Here is a 19,953-nt window from a genome sequence, read left to right on the forward strand (position 1 = left end):
CATTTTATAATGGGGGCAAGTTTAAGTGTAATTTCTGTTTTGTGTTTTAAACCCTAAATCCCTTGAGTACCACATCAACAAATTTGCTTGTGTGAGTTGCTCAGCCAACCTACCAAGCCACACAGTTGCCTCTCATACACAGACTGCATGAGTTAATTGTAAATTTTTATCAACCCAGTCATTACAAGCTTATGTTTAAAGGAAATTTGAACCCTTAAATTTATTCATGGGAGTATTTTCAGGTCACAGGTTTCAATTAATAGCATGTATATAATTAAAGAGAAATAGCTCAATGTCATAAATTTAAATTTTGAAATTAATGCAGTATTTTATAATTAAGAATATAGTTTATTCTCAAATAGAACATAAGGGAACTTTGTTATTTTATTTTTAATGCTATCAAATACCACTGCTTCTCATGTTAGACATATAGTCATAAAAAGAGAATGTGCATAGCATAGTTTTGCAATTTATAAATTATTGTTAAAATGCTAAACAAAGTGTAGGTAACCCCCTAGCCACAGGGAATTAATAGTAGTCATTATATAGTGGCCTCTCCCTTTAATATTTCAAAAGGAAAGTACATTTTATGGCTTGAAGAGCCAGGTTGTGCCATTGTGACTCTGTCAGTTGGCCATTGAAGAAGCAGAATTAAGACCCAATTTTTATCAATTAGAATGCTGAAGTGCCTAGGGCTTTAGAATGTGGGAGAGTGGAAGTTTGAAGAAACATTGGGAATTTACTTTTTTAGGACACTTAAGTTTGATTGGGATTTCTTCAGTGTGAGGGAGTGCCTAGCACATACATAGGATTTTTTTTCCCTCCTTTACTTTCCCTAACCTCATCATATAGAAGCACTATTTAGAATTGTTTTTCTGTCCAAATTGTGAACATTTTTGGTCATTTTAATGTGGAGGATTTGAGTCACACTGCAGTGCTGACGTTCATTGTCGTCGACTTGGCCAAGATTCTGCTTAAACATAATGCATGTAATTCTTTCACTTGTAATGAATTATCACTTATAATATTTGCTCAGACGTTTCAGATTATATCTATATATTGTATATATTTTAATTATTATTATTATCCAGTCGACATGATATACAGCACATCATACAACTGTACAGACACTCCCTGGGTTATGGAAAAGTTCCATTCCTGGACCTTATCCATGAGCAGAATTTTCTGTAAACCGAAAATGGCCCTTCCATAAGGTACATATGTGCTGTAACTTGCACTGAATCACAGATGGCGTCTCGCAAGGGGATGCGCTCAGCCGTCTTACGTATAATCCTCCACAAATAGTGTGGTTACACCGTACTAGTTACCGTCCATAATAACAGAAACTCTTGCACAACCAAAAAAATTTTATAATGGGATTTATGGGAGGCATTTTGTATCCGCGAATTCCTGTAAATCGAGTGTTCTGTAACCCAAGGAATGTCTGTTTATGAAAGTACAGAAACTAGACTTATTTTTAAGTTGGCTTTAGTTTGTAATTTGAGTTTGGGTAATTGAGTACAGTAGTGTAAATTCATGGTTAAGATGCAATGTAATTTCCTTGCAGGAATACTGATAGTAACTGGTAAGTGTTATAGTCCCCAAATGGTGCTAATGATAGACCTGCTGTTTTCTTCACTGGCAGGAAGCTTTATTTGTAGAATATTAGTTAGTCTAAATTTTTATTATTTGATTGCATTAGATTGTGTATAGGAGCACAAGTATCCTCTTAGTGTGCATTACTATCTTTTGAAAATCTAGTTGTTGAACTGGATGTGCTCAACTGCAAGAATTATTGCTGCCCCATGTCTGTAGTATTTTGTACTTTATTTCCATTATACCTGTACAGTACTATGGTTGTTAAAGAACTTTTTGATCTCCAAGATAAATCAAAGGGAATTTCCTTGCATATTATATTTTTTGGATTGAAACAATATTTCATGTGTGATGTATTTTTGTATTTGTAAACCAGCATCTTGGTAAGAGATAGGGTAATGATGTGTTGTGAAGAAGTTCATAATTTTGTAGAAACATCCATCTTTATCATAATGAAACACAAACAGTGATCCTCTTCATATTGACAAATATTGATCTCTGAATATTATTAATTTGGCAAAAATTAGAGAATAATATTTGAGGTCTATTTATGGATGTACTGGTATCCCTTGTTTAATGATGGGGAAACATTCCTGGAAACCTAATACCTGTAGTAAGCAAAATTACCACTGAGCAAGGGACAACAAGGAATAATACCCATGGAGATGGCATGTTGCACATAGTTACAATACTGTAATGTGGTTTAGAAGTAAAGAAAATATATATACAGCTCCTCCCCGACTTACGACCTACTTGACTTATGACCACCCGCACTTACGACCTACCTCAGTCGTACCAAAATTTGGTCAAATTACGTATTTTTGAATCTCAAAGTCAGTACACAGACAAAATTTTCGTCTGTAATTCACTTTAAAATGGCTGGCAAGCTTAAAAGTGAGTGTTTTGTGGTGCTGAGAAGAAAAAGAGACACCCATTTTCGATTTTCTATGTATTATTTAAGCATTTCCGACTTACGACCTGGATTTGGGTCCCTAACCCCGTTGTAAGTCGGGGAGGAGCTGTTTACCTATAAAATAAGAAAAATTAAGATTGTTTGTGGCAAGTGAACAGATGCATAGGCTCTTGGAGGCAGTGGACTGTAACTGTTGCCAATTCACCACCCAGTGGCACTGTAAATCTGAGCTGTGAACTATCTTAAGGTTATTTTTCAACTCATAACTTCTGGTAAATATATGTAATTTTCATTATTTTATCTCTTTGTTACATGCACACAAAGAAAGAATTAATTATCATAAGGTAAAAAACATAAAGGGAATAAACATTTCTTAGCACACATAGCAGGGAAGGGGTAAGCGGCTTGGGGATGTCGGCTGTTCTGTGTGTAGTGAAATGATTGCCGAATGGCATGACAGTATTTTTTTTATTACATTTATTTGCTCCTCACGTTTACTGGTACAGTATACATGCGACACAGTTCAGCCAAGCAGGCACCCTGCTGACTAGAGATGCATGTGTAGCTGCTGCCTCACATGGGGGTGGGTGGGGGGGAAGAGTGCAGTTAGCCACAGTTACAGTTCACTGCCTCAATACATATGTTCACTTCCACGCATACACTCCCCTAATCTCCATTTTTCTTATTTTACAGTTTTATATTATATTTTCTTTATTTCTAAGCCACATTAGAGTATTGTACTGATGTGCACCTGTTGCACAGAATCCCCAGTTTTTCAGATTTCCCTTCCGAGTTTTTCCCAGTAAGTCGAACATTGCTAAACAAAATTTTGACTAATAATTAAAGAAAGGGGGTTAAAAGAATTTTTATCGCTAAACCGAAATATCGATAAGTGAATGAGCCTTAAACAAGGGATGCCTGTACATGTACTTTTAATTTATTTTGCTTTTGTTTTATTCATGGATTAGTATTAAATTTGCAGTAGAAGATATTCGTGCAATTGTATTTAGTTATTTCAGAAGCTGGTTACACTATAAAGAAAGGTTTAGTAACTTAAGTGTGATTTGCCTATAGCACTACAGGTAAAGACCCTTGGAACAAAGACCGAAACAGTTTTGAATATTTTCCTGTTTCCTGGGTCCTAGGTCATCCTTGTTACCCCAGGCTTACTGGTAGACTCCATCAAGTTTTGTTTTCACTCTCTCACACAGACTCAATTGAACGTCTGGTTTTGAGAGAGTCCTGATTTCTGAGATCTGGTTTAGAGGGTCTGTTATCTGTACAGTGAAGATTTTTTTTATTGTATTCTCATTACTTTTGTAAGTACTGTAGATAATTCTGTATACTACAGTATTACTGTACAATTAAGTTGATTTGACATACTCTAAAAGTAATCACAGAATCTACTTCCAGATACTCATAATTCCATGATAATAACCTCTTTTTGTAGTCTGTTATAGTATTTGGTCTTGATATGTCTAATATTGGTTATCTTATATTTTTACATGAAAACTTTGCTGTTACTGTTTTATTTGTTTGGTCATAATATACTTAATAAAACAAGTACTGTAATGAGATTTTTTCTTTTTATATTGAAAAACAATTTGTGCTGCCTACAGTAGCTATTCTTTCCTCGAGTAGTCTGTGCTGAGGATGTAACCATAGATCCATGGATGGCCATAGGTGAGTTTTTATCCTGTACCCAGTTATTGTTTTTTTTTATTATTATTGTATTGTCTGTTAATCCTTTAAACATGAGGGTCATATAATTGTCATCAAAGGGTTTATCCATCATTTTCAAGAGGTTAAACCATAATTCTCCAAGGATTTAGCCATTGTTCTTGATGGATTAAGCCATTATCCTCAAAGGGTTAAACCATCACCTTCAAAGTGTTTAAGAAAATTATTTTACCTTGTACAGTACTTGCATTGCAATTTTCACAGCATTTTGCAATCAGCATTCTTGTTTCTCTCATGTTTAGTTTTAAATCTATATTATGTTTCATCTCTACAGTATACTACACTAAGCAGATGTGGTTATTAGGAAGGACTAAAAAGGTCAAACAGAGAGTAGAGCAGTAATAAACTAGTGTTATATGGAAATTTGGTAAGGTCTGCCTATTTAGGACAACCTCACTTAATATGTAACTGATTAAGGCTTATACTGTATACTACAGTATTAGGCATTATTTCTACGGCAGGCATTGAATTTATATACTAATCCAAACTTTATCTATATAGGATGCCAATACCAGTGTTTGGTAACAATTTATGCTCCATAATCTTGGATCAGGTAATCTAAGAATCAGTGCAGTACCATGTACATGTCTTAAAATTCAAATTTAGTCAGTTTTCATCTTGGAGAAAATGGAGACTTTTAAATAATAAAAGATCCCATTTACTTTACTCATGAGAAATTCTCCTGCTAAAACTGATGATGGTTTTAACTTCTCTGAAATGTAAGGTGACAGAGAGGATGAGAAGCAGAGCATTCCCACCCTGCTGCAGTTGCTGATGACATCACACGGGTCTTGAACTCCTGTACCTGGTCATCTGTCAGCTCAGGCAACATCCTGGTATAAGTGATAAGATTATTCCTTAAAGTATTAATACAAAAATTTGTACAGTAGTTTGTCTAGTTTGGCAAACATCAATAGTAGTGGGTACCAAGGTTTGTTCAATGTTTTGTGAACTTGAAAAAATTTCATACTTTTTACAACCTCATGGGTGACAAAATGGTCAATAATTATATTTCCTTAAAAAAAAATCCAAGATACTTTTAATCTGAGAATACATACTGGGCAGTCTCCAGGATGAGCTTGGTGTGTTGACGAAGATGAGAGTGAAGGAGTGTGGGTGTAAGCAAGTGTGCCATAGCCACTGACAAATACACCAGATCCAGCCCTCCTACAACCTGTATCAAAATTCTAATTACTCTTCAACTAATCAACTTAAAATGGAACTAACAAGTCATTAGATATAGGAGTACTCAAAAGATGTTTCCAAGATAGAACAATTTAAGATAGAAAATGGTAGTAGGCAGCTATCAAACAGAGGTACCACTGCCTGGGAAGATATTGGAAGCATAATAATGTACTGTATTGTCTAATGGTAGACCCTGGTGCCATATGGCATCACAAAAATTTTGACCAAGTTCCAGATTGCTGATCTGACTCTGCCTTATTTACACACAATTGCAGGGTCTCAATTGTTTCTCAACACAACATACATATATCGTTTCTCACTATTGATTTTTTTATTGTTTGTATTTATTTATGGTCCTTTAATATTATTATTATTCCAGTAAGTCCTCGTTTAACGTTGCCCCCAATGACGCTTCATTATAACGTCGCTATTCTTTAGATTGCCATGATTCAGATAACATCCCGCCGATTCAGTATAACGTCATCACGGACTACTTTGTAAGGCACATCACCCTCTCTCATCTTGGAGTGCTACGCTCTCACCTGCTGAGCGTTTTGGCGTCCCCAAGCATCTCCAGTCTTTGTTAAGCTACTACAACGTTCGTGAGTGTTTAAATGTTTTTGCTCTTAATACTGTACTCTAACCATTTGAAATGGCTTCCAAGCACTCATCAAGTGCTACTGATGCTAGTGTTGTGAATAAGCAACATAAGACCATTAGCCTTGCTACAAAAATGGAGGTTTTAAACCGGGAGGAGGAGCCACCTGCCGGGTCTCAGTGACTCGCCACCCTCCTCCTCCGCTCCACTACCCACCACACACTTGTTCCACCACCTCCGTCCATCAGTGAGTACAATACTATCCTCTAACTACCATCCAAACAGTTTAACATCAGTTGTAGGCAAATTACTGGAAGTAATAATTTCAAACTCTATTCGAAATCACCTGGAGAAGCACAAGTTGATCAATGATTCCCAACATGGCTTCACAAGCAGGTATTCATGTCTAACTAATCTATTAACATTCTTTTCAGCTGTTTTTGAATCAGTGGACGAGGGGCACAATTATGGCGTGGTATATCTTGACTTTAGCAAAGCCTTCAACAGGGTCGCCCACGAAAGACTACCAATAAGAAAAGTGGAAGCTCATGGCATTGGAGGAGATGTTCTAAAATGGATTAGGGTGTGGTTACAGGATAGGAAACAGCGAGTGAGCATTAACGGCACTAAATCTGATTGGAGCAACGTCACTGGTGGAGTTCCCCAAGGCTCAGTACTTGGACCATTATTTATTATATACAAAAAAGACAGATATCGGCATAGACAGCAACATAAGTAAATTTGCTGATGACACTAAAATAGGGTGTGTAATTAAATCTAACGAGGACTCTGCAAAACTACAGGAAGATCTAAACAAATTTTTTGAATGGTCTGAAAAATGGCAGATGAAATTTAATGTGGACAAATGTAAAGTACTGTACTTAGTCCAGGAGATGTAAACAGAGAAACCAGATGAACATGGATGTTATAGAGAAATCCGACTGCGAGAAAGATTTTGGAGTAATGATAAGTAGGAACCTTAAGCCAAGTAAACAAAGTGTATTTGCTCGAAACAAGGCTAATAAAGTACTTTGGTTGATACAAAGGAGTGTTAGTTACGAGACTAGTGAGGTCATCCTAAAACTATATCTTGCACTTGTGAGACCTCACTTGGATTACACAGTTCAATTCTGGTCACCGTATTACAGAATGGATATAGAATCCTTAAAAAGAATTCAGAGGAGAATGACAAGTCTGATCCCGGGCATTAGGATCCTTGAGTTCAGATGTAATGGTCATGATAAGAGCTAACCTGAAAACCTTAAGGATTCATATTACGCTTAAACGTCCACAAAACCTTCCGAGTCCTCCAGTGGAAACGTCCCCCGTTTTCTCTGTTTCCCCCGCCTTTGTCTATGGGAGCAGACGCTGTATGCTGGGACCTGTTGCCATCCATTCCTTTGTAATCAATTTAATTCTGCTTTCGATAGCTGAGTCAGAGCATTGTTAGTGAAGATAATAGTAGAGAATGAAAATGAGTTCATAGTCTCAATTTCAACGTCAGAGGGTACCGTAAATTAATTCATTGGAATAGGAGTAGCTGGACTCCCTGGTCTGGTTTGAGTGAGGGCACGCGGGCATTTTAACCGTTAGTAAGTGCCCGTCCCTTCATCCATACAGGTATGCCATTCCACGCTGTGTTGTAATTTGCCCTTCTTTAAGTGATTTGACCCAATTGATAGTTGATTGTGCAAGTGTTACAGTAACGTAGTTGATATGCTCTGAGTAAAGTCATATTTACGTCTTTAACGTCCCCTGAAACGTGTTGTTGTTGTCACCAGTTAGTAAGTGCCCGTCCCTTCATCCATACAGGTCCCTAACGCAGCCTAGGCCGTGTCTGTAGGGTGGATGTTGTATCCACTATGTCTGGGGACATGTCCGAGGTCCAGTAGGATCAGTTACCTTCGTGAGACCCGGCCGTCAGACACTTCAGACCACCTATAGCCCCCATAGCTGGCTCGTCTGGCCCTAACGCTCGGTCCACGAGGTGACCCTGGACCACCAAGCCACACACCACTACCAGCCCCCATCATTGGTGGATGAATGTCTACCTCAGTAGGGCTATATTTGTGTGGTGGAATTAACCCACTGGGATCTCCAGAGTTCGTCAGATAGTACTCCATGGTGGCTGGACCCCATGGCTGTTGCTTGAGTATCACTCCTGACGACTGAGTGTTGTAGTGGCAGTTGCCTAGTATGTATGGTGCTAAGTGACTATCCTAGTTGTGCTATTGAGTATGTCCACCCAGTAGGGTTGGAAGTGTATTGAATATGTCCACCCAGTAATGGTGTGAGTATGTTGAGCCTGAGGGCCTAGTCCTAAATTTCGTCTGTTAGTACAAACCAATTCTTTCTTCTAATTTCATATTCATGTTTAAATAAACTTTGTATTTGTATAATTGTGTATATTATTTACCTACAGTATTTACCGTTATTTCTTCCCTATTGCTTGATACTATCATTACACCTACCCACGAGCCTCCTATCGTCACGCTACCAATGGTGATATATAACAGTAAAAGGAATTGTTGGTGGCAGTAGCAGCCCTCATAAATGGTGGCAGCTCAAGCCCTCATAAATGGTGGCAGCTATGGTGATGTAATGAACATAGTATCGAGTTGGGAGGAATGACTGTGATACTGTAGTTTTAACTGAGTTATAACCATTTCTCTGTACGGGTATTTAATAACCATTCCACTGTAACTAATGAGTATTTCAGATTGCTAATGATTTTGTCCCATATTTTTCCGAGGTACAGCTTTTTGTGGTGGTTTGCAGAGAGAGTGAAATAAGTTCAAAGAAATACCTTGGAGTTAGGTTAGAAAAAGTCTTGTTTAAAGTAAAAGGAAACCTGCAACAATAACTTGTAGAGTGTGAATAAGGTTCATTAATATTGGAAGAATTTTGATATGTAACAATCTGCCCAAATTTTTTTTTCTGTTGTTAACTCAGTATTACTTACAGACAGTGAATACATGTTTGGGCCGTGGCACTAGTTGTGAAATGTTCCATCGTGGGAGTGCCCAGTGTTTTAATTCTGAGTGCTAACAGAAGCATTGCACTATATGCAAAGGTTAAGTGGATGCTAATTCTGCATTTGTAATATTCTTTAGTTATGTGTTAGGTAGGATATATATTCCATTTACTTAATATCTCGGGGCATTTTACAGTTCCTACTATTAATATTCCTATGTATACGCTATAATTTTAAAGTTATTTTAACCAGGTGCTAACGGGTCATTATTTTGTGTAACTTATGTTATGTGAACTCTAATGCCAGTATACTTTCAGAATACAGTATTATATATGTGAGGACCTTATGGTGATACGGTATATGGAAAATGTTATACAAGTGTATGGACCCAGAATTGTGAGTACGGAAATTCGTGAAGTGTTCACGCAGTGTTGCACCATACTGAGTCTGTGAATGGCAAAGTGTCTAAGTGAATTTTTGATGCCATAATAGTATCTTTGGGGAGATTAATAATCTGAACAGTAGTTTGAATAGTTGATGCATGGAGTGTTAGTCGTATTGCAGAAAATCAGTACCAGTCCTTGGGTCTTGAGTGAGCACTGTGCGTGTATTGTATTTACAGTGGGGTATACCTGTAGTATTGATTTGTTGTAACACAATGGCAGATGCTAACGCAAATAAGGGGACCATGACGGCCAAAGCCGCTGTTGATTTAGCAACAAAAGTCCAAGCACTTCTGGCTAAACTCGCTAAAGCCATGGGTAAAGGAGGAGAAAACCAGTGGTTAGACTGGATCTTTAAGAAACAGTGGGCTTTGTAAGTGAACCTCCTTGGTTGTTGATGGGTAGTGAAGTGCACAATCTGTTGTAGGTAACTTTTGGTAATTGAAGAAGTGAAGAAAAAAAATGGAGGATGTTTTTTTGGGGGTTAAAAGTATTTTGCAGAGGAAGGGTCAATTTGCAGTAAAGACAGAGATTGGAAGATGTATTGGCAGTTGTGCAATCATCTGAAGGGTATCTGTTACTAGTATGAGTAAAGATACCAGTGGTGAATTCTCAAGTTCTGGTTGGTAAGTCCTACGTAGGCTGGGTGTTGTTGGTATATAGGTGTAGAGTTCGTGACTTTCAGGGAGTATTCGGGCATATAAATATGGTGCTATTACTTCTACATGGCAAATGCCATAAGTACAGACAGTTTTTGGTTTGGTGGTGTTCTCATGAGGACCGTTTCGTTAGCATTGAATTCTTGGGAATACCCGCTCGTTCGGAGTCCCTTGAAGGGTGCTGCCTCTCGCGAGTGCGACATCACTCTTAAGATTAAGGGCAACAAATCATTCCTTTGATCTGAATCCAGTCGATCAATCCATGAAAACTGAGTCTTTGATCTAATCATTTAATATTTATTATTATCTGAAGTATTATTTAGTTTGTTTTCAAATGAGTCTATGATTCATTTTGTAATTTAATCCTGACCACCGGTAGGGAATTATTTTTCTATTTTTATTGATATAATTTGTGCAATGTTTTGTGTGAGGATTTATACTTTATATTAATGATTTAATATGTATGTCACTACTTACGTGTTTTCTGAACGTTACCCCATAATAATGAATCTTGGGGAAGGGGGAAGCTTTGTAATGGTCATGATAAGAGCTAACCTGAAAACCTTAAGGAATCATATTACGCTCAAACGTCCACAAAACCCTTTGAGTCTCCCAGTGGAAACGTCCCCCGTTTTCTCTGTTTCCCCCGCCTTTGTCTATGGGAGCAGACGCTGTATGCTGGGACCTGTTGCCATCCATTCCTTTGTAATCAATTTAATTTTGCTTTCGATAGCCGAGTCAGAGCATTGTCAGTTGAGATAATAGTAGAGAATGAAAATGAGTTCATAGTCTCAATTTCAACGTCAGAGGGTACCGTAAATTAATTCATCGGAATAGGAGTAGCTGGACTCCCTGGTCTGGTTTGAGTGAGGGCACGCGGGCATTTTAACCGTTAGTAAGTGCCCGTCCCTTCATCCATACAGGTATGCCATTCCACGCTGTGTTGTAATTTGCCCTTCTTTAAGTGATTTGACCCAATTAATAGTTGATTGTGCAAGTGTTACAGTAACGTAGTTGATATGCTCTGAGTAAAGTCATATTTACGTCCTTAACGTCCCCTGAAACGTGATGTTGTTGTCACCGGTTAGTAAGTGCCCGTCCCTTCATCCATACAGGTCCCTAACGCAGCCTAGGCCGTGTCTGTAGGGTGGATGTTGTATCCACTATGTCTGGGGAGATGTCCGAGGTCCAGTAGGATCAGTTACCTTCGTGAGACCCAGCCGTCAGACACTTCAGACCACCTATAGCCCCCATAGCTGGCTCGTCTAGCCCTAACGCTCGGTCCACGAGGTGACCCCGGACCACCAAGCCACACACACCACTACCAGCCCCCATCATTGGTGGATGAGTGTCTAACTCAGTAGGGCCACTGGGATCTCCAGAGTTCGTCAGATAGTACTCCATGGTGGCTGGACCCCATGGCTGTTGCTTGAGTATCACTCCTGACGACTGAGTGTTGTAGTGGCAGTTGCTCTAATATGTATGGTGCTAAGTGACTATCCTAGTTGTGCTATTGAGTATGTCCACCCAGTAGGGTTGGAAGTGTATTGAATATGTCCACCCAGTAATGGTGTGAGTATGTTGAGCCTGAGGGCCTAGTAATAGATTTCGTCTGTTAGTACAAACCAATTTTTTCTTCTAATTTCATATTCATGTTTAAATAAACTTTGTATTTGTATAATTGTGTATATTATTTACCTACAGTATTTACCGTTATTTCTTCCCTATTGCTTGATACTATCATTACACCTACCCACGAGCCTCCTATCGTCACGCTACCAATGGTGATATATAAGAGTAAAAGGAATTGTTACTGGCACACAGGCCCTCATGAAGGGTGGCAGTAGCAGCCCTCATAAATGGTGACAGCTCAAGCCCTTATACAGACAGGTTAAAGCATCTTAATTTACACTCCCTCGAGAGATGTAGAGTGAGAGGCGATATGATAGTGGTGTATAAATGGAAGTCAGAGCTAAACAAAGGGGACATTACAAAGGTACTCAAACTATCCAACCAGGAACGAGCTCGTAACAATGGTTTTAAATTAGACAAATTTAGATTTAGGCGCAAAATAGGTAAACATAAGTTTGGAAATAGAGTAATGGATGAGTGAAACAATTTTCCAAACATCATTGTTAACTCGAATATGCTGGATAGCTTCAAACATAAGTTGGATGGATATATGAGCAAAAGGGGTTGTGTGTAAATGGGACTGCCCAGTATGGGTCAATAGGCCCGCTGCAGTTTCCTCCATTCTTATGTTCTTAATACAAAATTATTTAGTTTATTTATCTTTTTGGATATATAATATATACTGTACTATTTTCTATAAAAATGCCATTGAATTTCTGTATATGTAATGTATTTTATGGGGCAAAGGGAGGCTGGGGAATGTAACCCGTATTTTATCTATTTCTTTTGGGGAAAATTTATTCCGTTAACATTGTTTCCGTTAAGGTCGTGGTTTTCAGGGATGGAACCATGACGTTAAGTGAGGACTAACTGTATTATTATATCATCATCACTTTTATTATATTTTTTTATATTTTTGTGATTTTTTTATGAATTTTTATGAATAATGATTATTATTATTATTATTATTACACCTGGATGATTCGCAAATTTTTATTTCGCAGTCCTCTATTATTCGTGGATGACACCCTGGATGTACCCAAGAATGTTTGCGGGTACTTTTAAAGTTGCCGGCATTTTCGCAGCCGGGACAGGAAGCCATTCGTTCAAGAGACAGTAATTTCCTTTACCTGTACAAATTGTATATATGTGTGTGTGTGTGTGTATCTACAAACACACACATATACAGTATACAATACAGGTAAAAGAAATAATTGTCCTAAGGTCAAACACATACCTTACTAAAGAGAATATACGTTTCTTTGTACACAAGTAAAAATGTACCCCCCAGCAAATGTTATTTGTGGATTTGGTGATTCGCAGCCATTTTGAGAACCTAACCCCTGCGAATTTGAAGGGCATGCTGTATTATTATTACTGTATTATATTTTTGCCCCCAGGCCCTGATGTGGGTCATTGACCTGTGCCCTGGTGAGCTAATCCCATAAAAAAAATAAAAACTTACTGAGGCATTATTCATAGTGATATTTATATTAAGGCTTGAATGAATTTGCAAGATTGTAAAACGAGTGATATGCCTGGTCATAAGGTGGACCAAGTGTTGAACATCAGCTAACTTTGCAGTTGGCACTTATAAAACTTGACCTACATGCCATCTTGCCACTTCCAATGCTCTTCAAAATACTATCAAGCACTGAGGGTGTGATTGTGATAATGATAACTTAATGAGGAACTCAAAATCTCATTACAAGATCAAAAAATACTACTTTGCAGAATAAAAGAATGAAAGTAAAATGCTACATCACAGAGATATATGAAAAGATTAATGTGCTAATATGGATTGTTGATGCAGAATGCAATGACACTCACCTCAGGCAGTGAAGTGAGATCTTTGAGGCGAGAAGGAGAGAGGAGGATGACCTCCACCCCTTCAAGTGGTAGGTAATTATTGGATGTATTACCTTCTTCCTCTGCCTTGCTCTTGCTACCTGACTTAGGTAGCAAAATATTCCCTTTTCCAGTATTTCTTGAATCAGTTAGATTCATTGCTTCAATTTGAGGTTGATTGTCTATGCAGTTGGCTGTATTTTGTTTCTCTCCAGTAACATGGCTTGTTTCACCTTTGCATATGTAATTCATATTTGTTTTATTGTCTGAAATTCCATTTTTTATTTCATCCTTCATATCTACTCTGACATTCATTGTTGCCTCTATCTTTTTCTCTTCACTGCTTTTTTCCAATACTTCACCCATTGCTCTAGCTGTCTTCAGTAAATTTACACAATTGTCTTTTGAATCATTCTTCAACTCTATCTGCTGTTCTGCCTCCAATTCCTTGTGCTTCTCCAATTCCATATATATTTCCTCTCTTTTGTTTTTTCCTATTTGCTTCTTGACCTTCATTTCCATCTGTTTCACCATTTCTTCTTCCTCTTGCTCAACAATCATTTCTACGAGTTCCGGCTTTTTATCCACCATGGCTTTCATCTGCCTCTTCACTTTTTCATGAACATTGCTTTTCATTATTCCTTTTTGCAGTTGCTCATTTTTTAAGTCTCCCTGTGCATTCTCCACTTTTCCTTCCAGCTCTTTAGTTACCTTTTCATTTGTCTTCTCTTTTGGCAGCTTCCCCTTCATCTCCTGCACCAGCTGCTCCTCCTGCAGGTAGTGATTGGGCCACAGCTGGTGCAGAAGATTCTCCAGGTTCCACAGGGCCACCTCACTCCCACCCTTAAGGGAAATGAGGTTTTAGTTATGCTGACAAACAACTGTGAAGGACAAAAGTTAATCCCAATAAAGAATACTGTATTGTGATGCCACTTGAAATAGAAGCTGACATTATTACAAAATATGGGAAATAGCTATACAGTATATAGACCACATACAGTACACATTTACAATCTCCTTACATATTTGCTCCTGCCATTTTGCATCTGTGCAACTCTGATGTCAGTAGAGGCGAGGGCAAGAACAGGGAAGGGCCCAGTAAGGAGGTCGCCCCAGTATCCTACCCGCCGATGTTTTGTCATCCCCTCAGTTATCATCACCACTGTCAACGTATAACTACTGGCCATTCATGTCATACAGGAAATTGTTAGGTGACACAAAGCAGCATGTTAAATTATACTTTCATAATGCACACTGTTTATTTTATTTTATAGGGCTATATTACTTCATATTGGTTATTAATATAATTTTATGTAAATTAGTACTGTACAACCAAGACAGATGAGAGCTCACCTGAGGCAAGTGAGGTGTTGGCCAGGTGCTGTGTGATGTCTGCACCACTGTAGAAAGCATGACCTGTATCTCTCCACTTCAAGAACTCTTGACCCCACCCAGCACCCACATACCCAGCTGCTGTTCCTTCATTGTCACCAGCTGCTCCCCCTCCTTTGGATGTATTGATGTGAAGTTTTTGGATGCGGTGAACAAGACGCATGTGCCATGCCCAGTCTGCCTCTGCCTGCCTGTTGTCATACCTCGTCCTCAACAATTGCCGCAACCGCAAGTCCCTTAAAAGTTGCAGATAAGTTGTCAACAAATAGTATTTCTGTCTCATTTCTGGTTTTACAGCATATAAGTACGGTAATAACAGTAATACAGTATTATGCTTGTCAAACAGCATGCAGCAGAAATACATTTACAGTACAGTATTATAAATTATTTAAAAAACGAGCAAAGGATATTAATGACATGGGCAAAGGCAATGCATACCAGCAAAGTGCAGGGTCATACTGCTTTGGAGTAAGGGTGTACCAGCTCCTGCAGATGGCATCAATAGCATCCCTCTCACGATACTTAAGGTTCTCAGCAGACACCATTCCCAGGAGTGCTTGGTACTGGGTCGCGTCAGTTACTGCCCTAGGGAGGGGAAGGAGCAGATGACACTACGCAAGGAGACAAAAGACTAACAGTGGTCTGAATTGGGAAGGAAAGTAATACTGCATTGCCCTAAGGGAAGAGGGAGGACAAGCTTTGATCTAGTGAATAGAGAAATTACTGTACCCCAAGGGAAAGATAAGAGAGTAGTAGTTCTAGTCATGGAGGGGAAGTCGAGTGAAGAAGTAACACAACTCAGGAAAAAGGAAGGGGGGATAGCCTGTGTAAGGAAGGTGAGAATAAATTTATTAAGGGATAGATGACTGGGTGAGGTAAATAATATTTCTTTAGAAGCAGCATAAGATGGCACTTGACTCGTGCTAACACCATTTAACAGCATGAGACAAATTTACATTAAGATATGATTGTTACCAAAATCTGATAAAAAACTATCTTTCAGTTAGCTCATTAACAGACATTATGGAAGAGAATATGGAGATTTAAAAAAATTATAAACTTGGTATAAATATTATATAAGCATATTGCATAAAATCATATAACTACCGGTACATTTGATATTTATGATACAAACTACATACCTGGAGAGTTTTTGAGCAGTGAGTTCCAGGTAGTTTCTGGATGCTGGTCTAAGATTAAGGTTGGACCAGAGATCGAGTAGGAGACTGGCCCTTTCCCTCAACCCAAGACCCTGCTGCAAGCAGATCCCCACCAACAGCAATACTCGGGCATATAACTCCACATGTGCCTCCAATAAAAACACCTGCCAAGATATGCACATTATCTTGCTTATCTAAAGCACCTCATAATACCGACTTAGAGAAGAGCCTTAGATTGATGTGATATATTTACAACTGTACTTTATGTAGATTAGATTATGTAATGTACTACCCAAGGGCACCACAGCTACCCAGTACCTACCTTGAGCCGCTTCTTGTGTTGCCTCTTTCGGGCTAACATCAGCAGCAGGTGTCGAGGATCACCAGCACCTGCCACCAACATCTGTACTGTATCCTTTTCACCTCTCTCACCTGACCACCCAAAAACAGATACTGTACTGTTATCATATATCATTCATCACATCAGTTAATAGTATGTCAGGCCTTAAAGCATTATTTGATGTAGTCAACAAGTGAGGTCATGTCAAACTCAAAGGTTTTCTACCGTTACATGAAGTAAAAATTAAAGACACGTGTGGGCATATCAGATCTGAGACTTGAAGATGGTATTTCTAATTATGTAGACTCAGATCAGGACAATGCAGAGGCATTAAACAATTTCTTTTTATCAATGTTCACAGGAGAGGATACGAACAATCTCCCTGCATCTCACGAAAGACAATTTGACACAATGCTGACATACATTATGTTCTCTGAAGAGTGTATCTATTAACAACAAATTGTCAAAGCTAAAGGTTCATAAAAGCCCAGGCCCTGATAGAGTGCATCCCAAAGTGCTAAGAGAGTTGTGCAACGAGTTTACTGAGCCCCTTAAAAATCCTGTTCTGCAGATGCATTGATGAGCAAAAGATACCCAGCAACTGGGAAATGGCATATGTGAGACCTATAATCAAACAGGGAGATCATCACCCCACACATAATTATAGGTTAATGAACTTGACTAACGAAGAGAGTTAAGTACAGTACAGTACTAGAGAACATAATACAGTACAAGATGTCATGATGGAACATCTACTAAAAAAACAACCTAGTAAAGGAATGACAACATGGTTTTATGCTGTGACGCTCCTGCTTGACGCAGGATGTGGTGGTAATATCAACAATATATATCGACTTTGCCAAGGCTTTCGACAGCATATCCCATGAAAGGCTGAAAATTAAACTGGAATGGTGTGGAATTTGGGGGAGTGTCCTAGCATGGATTGGAAAATCTTCATGACTGCAAGCAGTGTGTGGTGACTAATGGCACAAAATCGTCATACATACCCATAACAAGCGGTGTACCACAGGGCAGTGTACCTGGGACAGATCCAGAAATACCAAAAGGAGGGTGTCCAAGAAGTTGTGGGTGGAGGAACATGGTGGGGGTTTGGAGGGGGGGCACTGCACGCCCCCCCAGAAGATTTTTTTTAAATCTGACCAATATCCTGGGAATTTTGAGGTCTTTAAAGCCATGCACACATAATATTAGAAAATATATTGAAGTCAATAGTAAATATTTTTTACTACTCGGTATATAAAAATGCCTGAGTACAATACTGCATTAAAGAAAAAGTATTGGAATTTTCTAGTGAAAAGGTGGGGTGTGGAAACCCAGGATCACCCCTGGGCCTGTTGTCATATGTTTGTTTCATAAACAACATGCCAGAAGCTATACACTCCTCCATACAAATGTTTGCAAACAATGCCATGTTATTCAGGAAAATTAAGAAGTAAACAAATTGTAAAAGGCAACAGAAAGATATCTGTCAGCTTCAACAGTGGTTAAAGGAATGGTTGTTAAGATTCAAGAGGATGCACCTAGATCACACAGCAAGAAACAGCATTAATGGAGTCAAAATGTGAAAAGGACCTGGGTGTGCATGCTGACAATGAACTGAGTTCTCGGACCATTGTGAGAAGAAAGTGAATCAAGCAACTAAGAATGGCGTTCAGATACCTAGCTGGTCCATCTCTCATGAAACTTTTCAAAAGTGAGGTGCTTCCCCATTTGGAGTACGGTACAGTCTCTCCTCGACTTACGACATATTCGACTTACGACAACTCGGACATAAGAACCGCCATGGTCGTATAAAATATTTTTCACTTTACGTATTTTCGAGTCCCGACGTTTGGTCGTAATGTGACGCCATACAACAGCTTGGGCTGGGCCGCCTCGTGGTGTACAGCATCCACTCCGTAGCCCGCTCAGTTGGTGTTTGGCCGTCGTTGTTGTTAGTGATCGCGCTGTGTACTGACAAAATTTTTGTTTGTAATTCCCTTTAAAATGGCTGGCAAGCGTAAAAGTGAGAGTTCTCGTGGTGCTGAGAAGAAAAAGAGACAGTCAATTACTTTTGAGATGAAAATGAAAATAATAATGCAATATGAAAATGGAAAAATGGTAGCAACCATTTCACGCGACCTTGGCTTCTCTCACTCAACGATATCAAAAATTTTGAAGGACAAGGAACGAATTCGTGAGGTAGTGAAAGGATCAGCACATATAAAGGGAACAATAATAATGAAAAAAAGACAAGATCCTCTTCATGAGATGGAGAAATTAAAGGTAATTGTGATGTGGATGGAAGATCAGCTGCAAGAGCTTGTACCCTTAGGTAGTTGTTTAAAAAAAGTGGGACAGATAAGAAATTAAAGTAAAGTAAAAAAGGAGAAATACTCCTATAAAATGGTGACAGCGAATCTCTCAACCTTACATCACAAAGGAGTGGAAATATAAAAAAGTATATTGAAAGACTCCATGGCAAAGTTCTGCATGTTACATGAGAAAAATTTTCATAAAATTAGGTACTAGGTGTATGGGCTTGTTCCTGAGCTAAAATCATCACAAAACGAGTCAGATAATGGACCATCTTACACTCAGCACATGCAGCAGCATTTGGCTTTGAAAGTTTTTGTTGCAGATGACAACATGTTTTCCAACTGCTCCTAGGCACTGTACATGAAATGTGGAAGTGAGGTCAGAACAAAATATATTGAGGAGCAGAAAATTGCCAATGTCCTTGAAGAATCTGTGAAGGCATCATTGGCATGTATTCAGTCACTGGGTGTGATGCTGTCAATACATTTGCTGGAAAAGAATGGGCTGTATCCCAATCACTGCTAGATATATTATAGAAACATTCATGTGCCGGATATATGCTTCAAAAACTCCTACAACTAAGGTAAATGAGTTGGGCTATTGCTTGTTTGCATCCAAGAAGGGACACATTGAGTCACCCCCATGTGCAGATGCTTTACACAAGCACATTTTCCGAGCAAATTATCAAACGGTAATCTGGAGGATGAGTCTGGAAAATAATCAGAAGTACCATCACCAAGAGGTCACTACTGGAAGCTAGAAGTTATTGGAGATCAAGAAGAGCTCATGATTGACTGGATGGATCTAGCCGATACTCCTGAACGTTTAATGGACCTCCTTGCATGTAACTATACTGAAACATTCAGCCTTCAGAAATACACTAATGTCATCATTGGGTTAAAGTGCTCACAGGTCTCCAAACTGTCCATTTGTGAGAAGCAACCAGCTGATGAAGACGATAAGACTCCCAGGGTAGATGACTCTGATGATGAGGACTTGGAGTGATTAGTTCTACTCACCCTCTACATAATCAAGAAGATCAACTGGAGGTGAGAACCCCCACCAGTTAACTACACCATGACCGTTCATCATCAAGCAGGTGAAAGAGTCTGTGTTATTGTGCCGAGTGTAAACAACTTTGGTTACTATAGCAA

General features: G+C 38.8%; 1 protein-coding gene across 2 annotated transcripts; it reads right to left on the bottom strand.

Annotated features, from left to right (window-relative positions):
- Positions 1-3,809: 3,809 nt before the first annotated feature.
- On the bottom strand, positions 3,810-19,920 carry LOC121873028 (dynein axonemal assembly factor 3 homolog). Of its 2 annotated transcripts, XM_042376331.1 has the most exons (9): positions 19,819-19,920; positions 16,463-16,572; positions 16,123-16,304; positions 15,419-15,565; positions 14,942-15,216; positions 14,611-14,750; positions 13,571-14,431; positions 5,308-5,423; positions 3,810-5,082 (listed from the first exon to the last, which is right to left on the bottom strand). In XM_042376331.1, the coding sequence occupies exons 1-9, from the start codon at positions 19,889-19,891 to the stop codon at positions 4,953-4,955; spliced, it is 2,034 nt and encodes a 677-aa protein (XP_042232265.1). In that variant the 5' UTR covers positions 19,892-19,920; the 3' UTR covers positions 3,810-4,952. The 2 variants fall into 2 exon arrangements, with proteins under 2 accessions (XP_042232265.1, XP_042232266.1); XM_042376332.1 differs by lacking the exon at positions 5,308-5,423 and having other exon boundaries at positions 4,943-5,082.
- Between the last annotated feature and the right edge of the window lie 33 nt (positions 19,921-19,953).

This window comes from Homarus americanus, unplaced genomic scaffold (assembly GCF_018991925.1).
Source record: "Homarus americanus isolate GMGI-L3 unplaced genomic scaffold, GMGI_Hamer_2.0 scaffold11022, whole genome shotgun sequence".
Classification (NCBI taxonomy): Eukaryota; Metazoa; Arthropoda; class Malacostraca; order Decapoda; family Nephropidae; genus Homarus; species Homarus americanus.

Excerpts from the sequence above, each read along its gene's own strand:
- LOC121873028 (XM_042376331.1), bottom strand. The coding sequence starts at position 19,891 with ATGATGAACGGTCATGGTGTAGTTAACTGGTGGGGGTTCTCACCTCCA. Across the intron at positions 5,424-13,570 it reads ATCTCACTTCACTGCCTGAG|GTTGTAGGAGGGCTGGATCT; the intron begins GTGAGTGTCATT and ends ATTTTGATACAG. Across the intron at positions 5,083-5,307 it reads CTCATCCTGGAGACTGCCCA|GATGTTGCCTGAGCTGACAG; the intron begins GTATGTATTCTC and ends CACTTATACCAG.